Source organism: Mirounga angustirostris, unplaced genomic scaffold (assembly GCF_029215605.1).
Source record: "Mirounga angustirostris isolate CCGP_5_RB_7025 unplaced genomic scaffold, mMirAng1.0.hap1 SCAF_13, whole genome shotgun sequence".
NCBI classification, from domain to species: domain Eukaryota; kingdom Metazoa; phylum Chordata; class Mammalia; order Carnivora; family Phocidae; genus Mirounga; species Mirounga angustirostris.
The window spans coordinates 23951639-23965312 of NW_026991721.1; the positions used below are offsets into that span (position 1 = coordinate 23951639).

Genomic DNA, 13674 nt, shown 5'->3' on the forward strand with positions numbered 1-13674 from the left:
GAATGAATACCGTATGATTTTACTTATGTAAGGTATATAGAGCAGTGAGATTCATCGAGAAAGTAGAACAGTGGCCAGCAGGGGCGGGGGGAGACGGGCTGGGAGGAGTGAGGGCTTAGTGGGTGTAGAGTTTCACTATGAGATGACAAAGTTCTGGAGATGAATGTTGGTGTTGATTGCAAGAGAGACTGAATGGAACACTTAAAAGTGATTAAAATGGTAAATTTTGCATTACTTATATTTTGCTGCAATAATGATTAAAAAAAAAAAAGAATACAAAGGCAGATGAGCGTGGGGTGAGCCCAGACGGTCTAATTCCTGAGCTCAAGCTCACCTGGTACCTGGCTGACTTAAACCCACACATCGAACAGATAGATCGATCATGCTGATGCACATGTCTGCTTGGTGCAGCTTCACGACACGCGTGGTAGGGGACGGTCCTTGCCAGCTCCAGTTTCACCGTTGCGCTGTCTTGGGTGGCTGTGGCAAAGAAGGAGGACTGGAGCTGAAGGTCTGGCAGTCTTTGGGTCAAAACGCCTGCAAATGTTTTGAACCTGAATGCTTTGAGGTAGGCTGGCCCTCTCTGTGGCCAGACACCCCACCTTTTCAACCCACACGTATGTTACCAGCCACTCCCTACTGGCATTTGAGATTTTGACTGCCATTCTGGAGAGGGTGGGGTGGAAAGGGCGAGTGAAATCCAGAAGGTGGGGGGCACGAGAGCGGGGGTTGGGTAGCTTGACAGAACTTTTAAAAGAAGGAACGTAAATATATATTAACTTGTGGGTTTTGTAGAACACGTAGAACCTCTGTGACCACCCACTCTTTGGTAAAATGTTTTATTCCCGTAAGTGTCCTTGAGCATGAGCTTTTGGTGGGAACAGAGGATGAGGCTGGGTATTGTGTCTGGGTCAATAAGCTGGGGGACAAAGCACCTTTGGGCATGGGCGTGTCTCAGAAATATCCCGAAGTCTTAGGGAGGGCTTTGGAATACCACTGGTGTGGACTGAAGGTTTGATTTAAAGTCACTTATATCTGGGTTACTAGATGTCTAGATGGCTAGACAGAAATGGCCAAGAGAATGGTGTCTGGGGGAATCTAATGACTGGTCTTAAGTGAGAAATTATTTCCACCTCCCCCGCTAGGGGCGGCCAATCCCCATGCAAGAGAAACTTCTCTACCTGCCTCTCCTGAGACCAGCTCTAGAAGCTGCAATCAATTTGGGATATGTGCGGGTTGGGGGAGGTGCCATTTCAGTGATAAAGGGGGAAAGTTTGTGCTCCCCTTCCCCCCACATGGGGGAGGACTTGTTACCCTCACTCTGGGATATGGGAAAGTCACAAGAGCCCAGCTCCCTCTCCTCTTTTTTTGTTTTAAAGGTGAGGGAAAGGCAGTGTTTACATTTTCCAGTTCCTGAACTCCACGGAGTAGAGGACCCCAAGGCCAGCTGGAGCATTGAAAACTACCAGATCAGTGGCAGAAAGTCTAGCAGATTCCAAGCCTGGTCTGCGTTTAAGGAATTCTGTTTGTCAGCCATCATAAGATCTGTGCCAAAGTGTTAGGTTTATGTAGAGAGAAAGAAGTGAAAATGTAGGAAAAAGCAAACCTGCTACCTGTAAACAAAACCACCCAAGGAAGGCAGAGAATTAGAGTTGGCTGGAGATATTCTACTCTCTTAATCAAAGGGACTTCTACTACTCCCCACTCAGTTCCACTCCTCTCATTTTGTCTTGGGTGCAATTATATGTGAGACAGACACAGAGCCCATTTTTTCTTGGGTATAATTCTCTGTGGGTTGAAGAAGAAGAGTGGGTAGGGGTTATACCTCAAAGTCTTCACCCTCGATGACAGAAGCACCAAACGGCCTCCCATCCTATCATAGATAAGGGATCTAACTGCAAGTTTGGCCACCCAAATAATTTGTGGAATTTGTGGTAAATACCAGGCACTGTCCTATGTGCTTTACATTTAATTTATTTAATCACACGTGGAGGAACTCAGGCAGAGTGCTTGCCCAGGTCACATGGCTGGATATCCGTGTCTTGAACCCAGTCAGTCTGACTCCATAACACACGCCCTGAAACACTCCGTAACACTGTCACAGTAAGCACTGGGTCCAACTATGGTAGATCGGCTGGCTGTATTCTGGCTGAATCATAAAGGAGCATGGTGTTAGTTGGGAAATCTGGTTATCTCTTGGACACTCTAAATGTCCTAAAGGAGGCGCTGAGCAGACCAAAACTCTAACCAGTTTCTGGGATAGCTGTCCCCAGGATCACGTGTCTTACTCTGATTCAGCATAGGAAGTGAGAATTTCTCTGTCTCATCGTCAGCTTTTATAATTAGACTCATGTGTCTGCAAAGTGACAGAATTAAAGATGATCCGTGTTTCAAGTCCAGCCCTAACACTTTGTAGCTTAGCTCCTTTATGGATTTATTCTGTCAAGATCATCAATGTGTAAACAGGCTGTGGAATGGGAGAAGCAGGTCTGGAATGAATAAAGGAAAGCGTTTTTTCCCTTCTTATTTTGGCATAACGCAGTTGATGGATATAGCAGGGGATGGAGACACGATCCCCTTCCAGTAAAATTAAGATGGGTTTTAACCAATTCATTTCAACCTTGAATGAGGACCTAATGTCTACCTGACAAGCAGGTAAGAGAAGTGCCCCCATCAGCTGGGCAGCACAAGAGGACGCCTATTTCTGTCACTCTCCTGCCTCTGCATTTAGACACATGCCCTTATTCCTGCAGGGTGGGCGTCTTTATCACCATCCTCTCTGAGGTCCTGGCTCCTTCAGAGGGCGGAGTTAGTGGTTTGGCAGCAAGTATCTGTGTGAGTAGAAGTCTGGTCTGTTGGTTTGGTGATTGGAAAACCGGGGCTGCCGCCAGAACGGAGTGAGGAACACATTCAGGCAACGTTAGCTCATGGGGAGACACAGCAATTGTCCTCATAAGCTGAATTCATGCTTGGTTAAAAAAAAATTTCCAGCCAGTTTAATGGAAAACTACTAAATGGAGGGGATACTGGCCCAGTTTGCTTCAAATCAAATGAATCATTTGAAGACTCTGGGGAACTGAAGTGTTTGTGTTTTTCAGAGTCCCCCCTTCACTTACTTCATAGGATCCCTTTGCAGGTGATCAATGAATCCCCCTTATGCTGGGATCTTACCTCAGGATCAACAGTGCAACACGCCCGAGATGATCCAGGACAAGTTGCCTGAGCTTAGCTTCTAGCTGGTCATGTCTACTCCCCTATTTTCCCACACGCCCTTGGCTCACCTGGATGTGAGAAGGGGGGGCGGGGCTTGGCTGCCAGTAAAGAAACTTTGTTGCAGGACTTCTTGGTCTGGCTTTCTGCCTCCCAGTGGGTGGATGACTGCCTGATTCTCCCTTCTGGGCAAACCCAGCTCCCCTGGTCCAGCCCACTGATGGAACAGAACAAGCGAGCATCCCAAGTCTTTGTGGAAATGAACTACTAACTGCAAGAAACCAGAATATTCACCAGGAATGAACCCAATGGATTCTTCATACCACAGGATCGAGACTCCCACAGTGTCCCAGCAAGAGACGTTTCTAACATCACTCTTTTTGCGCTCACCTTTCCCTGGAAATCACACGTGCTTCCTGTGTCCACGTTCAGGTATTTATTCAGCAAACTTGCTCATGCACCCACCAGGTGCTGGACATGATCCTCGGTGCTTGCAGATGCCATGGTGAATAAGACAGAGCCCTTTTCCTTAAGGCACTGGCAATCCGTTGAAAGAGTTGATGGTCCAGTCTGGTGTTTTCCAAAGTGGGTTTCATGGAATTCTAATGCTGGAAGAGCTTCAGCAAAAATAAACAGCCAAATCCTAGGTTGAACAGAGTCTGGGGGATGTGGAGATTGGCTATGCACAAAGCATTTATAGATATTGCAAAGCCCCGTATAAAGAAAGCTGTGATTAGCATTTTATAAGGTTAAGCACAGAACCTCTTTCCACATCATACCTTATACAATCCAGGGGAATTAGTACTCCCTGGAATATAGTTTGGAAAACTCTGCTCTCTTGCCCATAATGAATGCAACATTGAAGAATACCTCACCGTTAGGATAGGGGAAGGAGGGAATTTGAAAGTCCGTGAAACATGAGCTTCTCTTCAGACTTCTGCTGAGCGCCTGGCAGGAAGTCTGATGCCCTAGCTGCTTAGTGCTCCTCAAGAGGGTGAAAGAGCTTGGAGATGCCCCGTTCATGTTGAGAAACGTCCTCGCCAGCACTGACCTGCATGATTCATTGAGAAAACTCATTTCTCATCTTCAGGTTGCTGACAGTAATGCGGTCGGTCTGGGATCATTGGACAAATGGAATCTGATGAATGCACGGCCACTGTAACGCGGCATACCCGGGGGCCATAGGGCTGTGGCCTGACTTCCCAGCTAGATCGTATCCTTGGTGACAGTCACACAGTCTCCCCTTCCCAAACGAGGGGACTGTCTGAGCATCCTTCTAATCCCCGGGGGCCCAGGACCATTCATCCCCAACTACCGTCTCTTCTCCACTCCACCTGCCTCACCACACACCCGGAGGCTTGTCTCCAACCCTGTTATTTGCCGGCTCTGGGATAGCCCAGTCACCGGGGCCCTGATTTGCACACCCTGAAGTGATCTGGGCTCTTTAGGCTGGAGCCGTATCCCATAGAGACAGCACGTGACTTTGAGCTGCTCATCAACCCGTTGCTTGCTGTTTCTGGGAACTTCTTTGTTCCTGCCTTAGCTAAATATCGTTCTTGTTGTCATGCAACACGGCTTCTCCCTTGGCCCTAGCACTGCCTGCCTCCTTTCTCTGCTCTGACTTGTTTCAGACTGGGTAACTACAGTGGCAATGGGTGAGGCATAAAACCAGTTGTTCCTTCAAGGGGTATCCTACCTAAGTGGACTCGAGTCACCCATGACCTCAGCGAAGATTCAGGCCTCACTTGCCATAATTGTGGGATTCATCTTTGGTATGGATGTGTCCGTGTTTAAATACACACGTACGCAGAAGAGTAGAGATGTGGGATGTGTGTGTCTGTATGAATATGTATATATGTGGGGTGTACAGTATTGTGGTTTGAAATATGGCCCAGGGTTTGAATCTGTCGTTTATGGCTGCTTTTCTTGGGCGAGTTCCTTAACTTCTTTCATGTAGCCTTCCCACTTTTCAACTTGTAGACTGAAGATAATAGTGTCTTTTGGGTTCATTGCAGGGGTTAAATGAGAATTGACTTGAAATGCTTAGTGACGCATCTTGCAAAAAAAGAATGCTCAGGAAATTAGAGATGTCTCCTTCTGTGCCTTCTGTTCTTCCCACTAGCACACGTTTCACAGGGAATCGAAAGGAAATACTGGGCGTTCTGTCTGTAGTAGGAAGGGACTTACAAGGTCCTCTTGAGGCCCTCTTTGCCTCCTATGTTATTCATCGGTGGCTCTGTCAGAAAAAACTTCCCTAAAGAGTCAACATAAGTTTCTCTCTCTGAGACTTGCTTCCTTCCCTTGGTTTTATCATGCATCCACTTTACAACCTTAGGGGAAGTGTCTTCTTCATGTGGTGCCTTAGTTTCTCCATGTTTGAAACAGGGCGAGTGAGCGGTTGTTTCTTGCAGGGACTGAGAGGTCGAGAGGTCAGGGGTTTTTCAGAGTAGGTGATTCTGGGTCAGTGGCCTCGCGTCCCAAACAGGAGATGTTGCTCCTGACCCCCTGTCGTGATTCAAGGGTGGAGCCAGGCAGGAATCCTCAGGCATAAAGTTGCCCTTCATGTGATTCTAGCCTGCAGAGCTGGGGGAGGTAACTATGATGAGGGTTAGCCTGCCCAGAGCTGCTGCCAGCTTAGGGTTTAGTGAACCGGACATACCATCATAAACGCATCATCCACACTTAGCATCCGTCCACACTCGACCTATGCTTTGGTCATCTGGCTCTGGTAGAAGGAAAATCTGCCTTCTGCCTGGCATCATTGACCGTGGACATGAAGTCAAGAACACTAACTCTGGAAGCTATTGGCAAAGAGGTAGATGTGGCCGACCAAGACTCCTGTGTGGCCTTGACATGCTCTGATTCAGAAAGACGGGTTTGGAAGTGTGGAAGACTGGGGGCTGGGGGGGAGGGGATAGTTTGTAGAATTCTTGGGTCCAGGGAAATCCACATTGGATTTCTAGGGGATAGCTTAAGTTTTATTGTTTTTAACTTAGCCATTCTAATGCTTCAGTTGATGTCATATTGGCTGAATTCTATTGCCAAGTACTTTTAGATGCATTATTAAATTTTTTTCGTAGTAGCCAATTCTACTAAAAAAATAAGATCCAGTCAGCTCATATTCCAACAATTGAAATAACCCAGAAGCAGCTGTCCTTCAAGGATTTCCAGCGCCACAGTTGTTGAGGATAATGGCAACTGTGGGCTCTGCCAAATGCGAGTTTAGGTTTTGTTCCCTTTGACTATGGATGTAGAATTTCTATTTCTAGAAGAGAAGCAGCAGGAAGTAAACTATGTCCTATTTAAATAGGTGTCTGAAGAGGGGATATTAGGGATCTAGAAGCAAGGGGAGGAGCTCAGAATGCCCTGATTTCAATATGAGCATATTGCCTAAAAATGCCACGTATGTGTGGGCCTCAGGAGAAGACATTATTACTCAGCCCCTTCACTCCCTTAGCCATCGGTCCCTCAGCCCAAGATGGGATGGCTTTGTATCCTGCAGAGAAAAATGGTAATGTCTTGATAAATCTGCAATTTTTCTTTCAAAGCCCTTTCTGCTCATTGCCTTCTTCAGTCGCAATGACGTTAACAGCCCCATCAACTAACTGTACACCTATCCCTTGAGGCTTCGGGCTAAGGCGTCTCGTCTACTACAGTTGTCCAGCAGCATACAAGAGGGACAGGCTCAGGATTAACATTTGGGTGGTCTGATTCCCAAATGTGTCCATCTCGTCAATGCTGCATTCTTATCGCTGCAAAGCCAGAGACGTGAACTCTCTAGAATCAAGATAGCATGTTGGAAGGAATGAGACTCTGGCCCTAGAAAGAGGTGGGTTCTGATCTTTCTTCTTTCACCTGAAAATGGTGCCACCTGGGGCAGTGTATTTACCCTGTCTGTTCCTCAGTTTCCTCATGTGTTAAATGAAGAAAATCAGACTTACTTTGAAGGCTGGCTGTGAGGATTCAATGAGCGGATATGGGCCCAGGGCTTGGAAGTTTTCCCTGGGGGTGCCAGGACCCAGGGTGCCTAGAAGTATGAAGGAAGAGCCACAGTGTAGAGCAGCGTGCTTAATAAAGGGTGAGCAGGGAAATCAAGTGACAAACACTTTTGCCTCCCTGTCCCTCCCCATTGTATGCATACCTAAAAACCAGATTTCTATGGACTCCATAAAAGTTTTATCACTCCTGGTACCCAAAGGGGGTGATGAAAAGCTTGACTCCACAGCTATCATTATCTCATTAACAAGAGGAGCTGTGAGAGGGGGCAGCCTGAGGTCACTGAGGTGGGGAATCCAGCCAGGCTGGGACTGAGGGTCTTGGGCTGACAGGATGGTTCTCAAAGGCTTAGGAGGAGACATGGAGTCAGCAAGCATTCCCTATTCCCTGACTCACAGTCCTGCCTGCCTGGGGTTTGCTTGTCATCGACCGTGATCCCGTGAGCAGGTGGCCAGACCCTGGGCAGTCAGGAAAGCTGTGGGCTGCGGAGCTGTCCTCAGTCTGGGGAGTGCAGATCTCACCAGAGGAGGGGGGCTGGGACTGAGGGGCCCAAGCTGTCTAATCGGATTTCCCTGTTGAGGCAAACATCTTTTTTCCTCCCTCTGGTCTCAGAAGGTTTATAGAATGCCGGATGGTAAAGACTCGGTAGAAATGTTAATTACACGTGGTTAGCTGGGAGGACTTGGAGGTTTTGGTGGACAGAAAGAGGGGTTCCAACATCAAAGAGAAGTGGGCACAGGATGAAAGTGCCTTTCTTTGCCACCTTCTGGGGTGGTCTCGGCCTGGGCCTTTAATCTGACAACTGATGTTTCAATCATGTAAGGAATAGGCTGACCCCTGTTTTCCCGAAGAATCCTCTGAAGTTTTTCAGATGGACCTTAACGGCCATCGGTGTCAACATGTTTCCTTAAAATCTGGTGTTAAGCACCTGGCACTTGGAGACTACGCTTCGGGGGACACAGTTGCCGCCGCCCCCCCCGCCCCCGCCATTCTGTGGAGGCGAGTACCTGCTGTTTGAGGGATTCCTTGTATCCCCCCTGGTCAGCAGGAGAGAGAGAGAGATCAGTGCTGGAGAGCCTCCAGGCAGACTGTCAGGCTGCTAAGGAACCCTGCAACAGGAGGATGGTGACGATGACGTCAGCGGCTTTCTTTCACCCATTCATTCATTCGATCGCCTCTCTGAAAGCTGAGCCTGCACCAGCTCATCAGCCTGGCCATCATTGCTTCTGTATTCCTGTTGTTAAAGCAGGACCAGGAGGTGAAGTGCCTTCCGTTTTCCAAAGCGAGTTCTGGAAGAAGCAAAGCGGGACCAATATAACTGGACTCTCCACCCTGGTTAGGAGACACTGGGATGGCTTCTGCCTGGGCAGCTGAGGGGGCCACTTGGGCTAAGCTCAGGATACCAAAGTCCTTTGTGACTCTCTTACTTTCACTGGCCCTGATTTAAAAAAGAGAGGGGTGGGCACCTGCACACATGGGATAATTATGCAGCAATTTAAAAGCACTTTTGAAGACTATGCAGTGTCAAGAGAAGACGTCCTTGATCTGAGAAAAGAAAAAAAAAAGCAGTTTCTAACACCGAACATTATATGTTACCAGTTTGGGGAAGAAGACTATGTGTCCACATGTGTCAGTATCTACATGTGGATATATATGTCCATTGAAATAAGACAACTGGAAAGATGGACAGCAAAATATTAACGTTATTCCTGAATAGTTTTTATTCCTTTATTTATGATTTTATTTTTGAAGCTCTCATAAGAAATCTTTTATGTTAAAATGTGTCGTGTTTCATTAAAACAAAATTTTATCCAGCCGAAGAGCTCGGGATGAATAAATGTGCACGGTGCCCAGAGCTCTCTGAGCTTGATTTTGTCATGGGCGTTTTCTTTGTGCTTTTTTCCTGGGAAGCACTGATGGGACGCCTTGGTTGCTTTTATTAGGCTTTGTTTCTAAATGTGGAAAGCAAAGTAAGATGTGCTCACCTCCAGTAGCTGGTCAAGCTGGGGGTTGTCCTGGCCTGTTTCCCCCTGAGCTGCAGGTTTGTTCACCTGCTCCCTAGGCCCACAATCCACTGGCCTCTCTTCCTCCCAGAATTAATTCCCTAGAAAAGCTTTGACATTTCTCTTTACTTCTCCTACCTAGTGCTTTTCCTCACTGGTAAAGTGAGGAAGTAGGGCTACATCCTTTTAACTTAAAAGAAAATATGTTACCGATCTCACTGGGTCCTGTTGAAGATTCAATTGCATGAACAATATAAAAGCACTTTAGTTACACAAATGCTAACGTGCATTTGTATACACACATGACAACATTCAGTAACTTCTGCTCTTGGGGCTTCTCCCAATGCTAGTTTCTGGAACCGGCCTTTGGCGCCATATTGAGATTCCCTGAAATCTGTGCAGCTAAAGCCAAATGACCAATATGCCCTTTCTGCAAAGATAATTCTAATAAATGGAGGAAAAAAAGTCTAGGAGATTGCTTTTGTCTGCTTACTGCACTTTTAAATCTCTTCAGGTGGTCAACTTTAAATATTTCTTACAGAACATTTCACTTACCCATTAATTTCTTATACATATATTTTGGGAGCACTTTCTTGTCTCTGTTAAAGCCGGGGAGAAAGAAGGGTGATGGACTTGCCAGACCAGAGCGGACAGGCTCGAGTCACAAAACCATTAAAACCATTCCTTCCTCTTAGCACTTCCATAGGTGTCTACCTGTGATTTGATTTAAATCCGCCTGAGCCCGTGAGTCCTGTAGATTTGGTGCTAATGCCCCTTTATGACCATCCATTTGTTCTCAGCATCCTACATTTTCCTTATCACGGTTGGTGCTTGTGTATTTGCAGAGTCTGTTTGCCCAAAGCCGCCAGCTCTGTAAAGACGTGACTTCCATGAGGCTGGGGACAGTGTCTGTTTTTCTCTCCATCATATCCCAGCACCCAGCCTCCTACTGGGGCACGAGGATACTTGGTAAATACTTGTGCAACGGAAGAGTGGATTCATCATTTCACCCATACTCTTGGCCCTGAGCTCAGTGGGGAAACTCAGTGGTTAAATGACTTGCTGTGGATCAACCTTTTTTTTTTGAGAAGACACAAATTCTCAATGGGGGTTGTAACAAATTACCACAGACTTATTAGTAACTTAAAACAGCACACATTTCTTTCTTCTAGTGTTGGAGGTCGGAAGTTTGAAAGGAGTCTTTTAAGGCTAAAATCAAAGTATCAGTTGGCCTGCATTCCTTCTGGAGGTTCCAGGAGGGAATCTGTCTTCTTGCCTTTTCTGGCTTCCAGAAGCTGTCTGCGTTCCTTGGCTTGTGGTCCCTCCCTCCATCTTCAGAGCACATCAGTCCGGTCTCTCCTTCTGCTGTTACATCTCCTTTTCTGACTCTGACCGCCTTACCTCCCTTTTATAGCGGTCCTTTCGATGATGTTGGGCCCACCTGGATGATCCAGCATATTTCTCCCATCTCAAGATCCTTAAATTGGTTACATCTGTAAAATCCATTTTGCCATATCAGGCAGTACTTTCATAGTTTGGAGGGGTTAGGATGTGGGCATCTTTGGGAGGGCCCATTGTTCTGTATGTCACACACAGAATCCTTGAAAAGGAGCCAGGTGGCTGAACTGCCAGACAGAATGGGCTTTCGGTGATCATTCCCTTTGGCTAAGATGATACAATGCCCTGGACCTTACCTATAAAGTTAATATAATGGGCTTGGGAGGGCAGAGGGGAGCTTGCTCATTGACGTTAAAAGAAATGCCAATGAAGGCATTTTAGGGAATTAATTCCTGGGTAAAAAGGAGACCCAGAATATTCCACGGCTGGGCCAGAGGTGAACAAGCCTGCTGCTTAGGGGGAGATAGACTTCGCTCTCTGTGGGAGTAGAGCAGACCTTACTTGGCCTTCTACATTTAAATATAAAGTCTTATAAAAGTTGCAAATTACTTTTATCCTATCATTGCCCTCCCGGGAGTTATTAGTGTTTCTAAATTCTTAGAAAACCTAGAAGGATGTAGTGCTTGCCCTAAGGTGAACAGAGAGAGGGGGTAAGACATGAGCCACACCCCACAGGCATGTTTGCTGGACAAGCTGGGGGCTGGAGACAAGGGATTTGGGCCCAAGACAGGCAAACTGGACCATCTATTCCAAGTAATTCTCTATGGATGGAAAGTGCCCCAGCTCTGATATTAGGAAATTATGGGGTGAAGCCAGCTCCCCTGGCTTGTAGTTCCAAGCCAGACCTACTGAATGGAAATATTTGACTATTGAATAGAGGGTAGCGTAGGTCTAGCATTAAGACGGGTTCATCCAACACGTATTTATAGAGCGCCTCTTGTGTGCCAGACCCTTCCCTATGGCCATGAACAAGTTAGATGTGGTTCCTACTAGCTTATGGTCCTATAAGGGACATAGACAATAAGCAAGTAAGTGGAAGCATGGAAAGTGAGTATAAATTGTGGTAGGGGCTAAGCAAGGGAACGACTGGGTTACTGTGGTAGAGATTAGCGTGGAGGGGTAGGCAGGGGTATGTACTTTGGGTGAGAAAGTCAGTGAAGACCTCTCTGAGCAGGTGTCATTTACAATAAGCCCTAAAGGATGAAATAGAGGCAGTGGGAAAAGCGAATGTGAAGGCCTTGAGGTGGGCAAGAGCTTGGTGGTTTTGAGAAACTTGTAGAAGGTGGGAGACCGTAGTCAAGAAAGGGGTTGGAGGGATAGGGAGTGAGGGGTTCTCAGCAGAGGGAGCAGTTGGGCTTTGTTCCGAATGCAATGGGAACCAACACAAACATTTTAAGTAAGAAACTGATGTGCTATACATTTAAAAAATAAGACCCTTGAGAAATGTGGGTGTTCTGTGCTCTTTTCCTTTATAAGCTACTAGTTATTGAATGCTTATTACATACCAGGCACTGTGTTAAGCTCTTTATGGACATGACCTGATTTAGTCCTTTAAGCAGGCCCCTGAGTTGGAGAAAATGTACTCATTTTACTGGATGGTAAACGGAGGCTGAGTGAGTAAAGTAACTCGGCCAAGTTCTTACCCTCAGTAAGTAGCAGAGGCGACATTCCAACCCCAGGTCTGTCTGACCCCAGTGCCTGAGCCTCTAAGCATTTTGTTGTCTCTCACTTTTCTTTATGTTAAAAAAAAAAAAAAAAAAAACTGTGGCAAAATATATGTAATGTGAAATTTGCCATATGAACCATTTAAAGTATACAGCTCAGTGGCATTAATTACATTCCCAGTGTTGTGAAGCCTCACCACTATTTCCAAAACTTTTTCAAGACAATCTTTGTCCTTTCGTGACTGGCTTCTTTCACGTAGCATAGCACTTGGCGTGTTTTCATGGTTCATCCATACTGTAGCATGTAGCGGTATCCCATTCTTTTTCACGGCTGAGTAATATCCCCCACTCTTGAGTAACGTTGTATCATAGACCACATCTTGTTTATTCACTTATCTCTTGATGGACACTTGGGCTCTTTCCACATTTTGGCTATTAGGAATAGTGCTGCAATGACCTTTGGCATACAAGTATCCGTTCGAGTCCCTGTTTTTAATTTTTGGGGTATATACATGGGAGTAGAATTGCTAGGACATACGGTATTTCTATGTTTACCTTCCTTTTTTGGTAAAGATTTATTTATTCTAGAGAGAGAGCACATGTGCACCTGTGAGCTGGGGAGGGGCGAGGGGAGAGGGAGAGAGAGAATCCTCAAGCAGACTCCCCTCTGAGAGTGCTGTCCAATGCAAGGCTTGATCTCATGACCCTGAGATCATGATCAGAGTCAAAACCAAGAGTCAGATGGATGCTCAGCCGACTGAGCCACCCAGGCGCCCCTAGGTTTCCCTTTGAAGGAACCACCACACCGGTTTCCACAGCACCTGCATCAGTCAGTTTCCATTCCCACCAGCAATACATGAGGGTTGCAGCTGCTCTGCATCTTTGCCAACTCTTGTTATTTTCCTTTCTTATAGCCATCGGAGTCCTGGGAGGTGGTATCTCTTCATGGTTTTGATTTGCATTTCCCCAGTGACTTATGACGTCAGCCATCTTACGAGCTTATTGGCCATTTGTTTATCTTCTTTGGAGAAATACCTATTCATGCTACTTGCCTACTTAAAAACTTGGGTTGTTTGTCTTTTTGTGGTTGAGTTGTAGGAGTTCTCTATGTATTTTTGATATTAAACCCATATCAAATATTTAATTTGATATTAAACCCATATCAAATACTTAATTTGATATTAAACCCATATTTATTAATCTACAAATCTCCCATTTTGTAGACTGTCTTTTTACTTCCTTGATAATGTCCTTTACTGCACAATATTTTTAAAGTGTGATAAAGTCCAACTTACCTGTTTTTCTTTTGTTGTTCATGTTTAAGTGTCATTTCTAAGGATTGATTGCAAAATACAATGGAGATTTACCCTTGTGTTTTCTCCTGCCCTTTCTCACTTTTAACC

At 46.0% G+C, this 13674-nt stretch overlaps 1 protein-coding gene across 7 annotated transcripts in view; it reads left to right on the plus strand.

Moving 5' to 3' along the window:
* PAMR1 (peptidase domain containing associated with muscle regeneration 1) overlaps positions 1 to 13674 on the plus strand; it is a 154441-nt gene that overhangs the window by 85584 nt on the left and 55183 nt on the right. Inside the window, exon 1 of one of the 7 annotated variants that reach the window (XM_054511984.2) lies at positions 708 to 3642. The exons of the other annotated variants lie outside the window; for them this stretch is intronic. Coding sequence (XP_054367959.1) covers positions 3510 to 3642 — 133 coding nt within the window. The 5' untranslated portion in view covers positions 708 to 3509. Of the gene's footprint in view, positions 1 to 707; positions 3643 to 13674 lie in introns of those variants that run through there. 7 annotated transcript variants of the gene reach the window in all.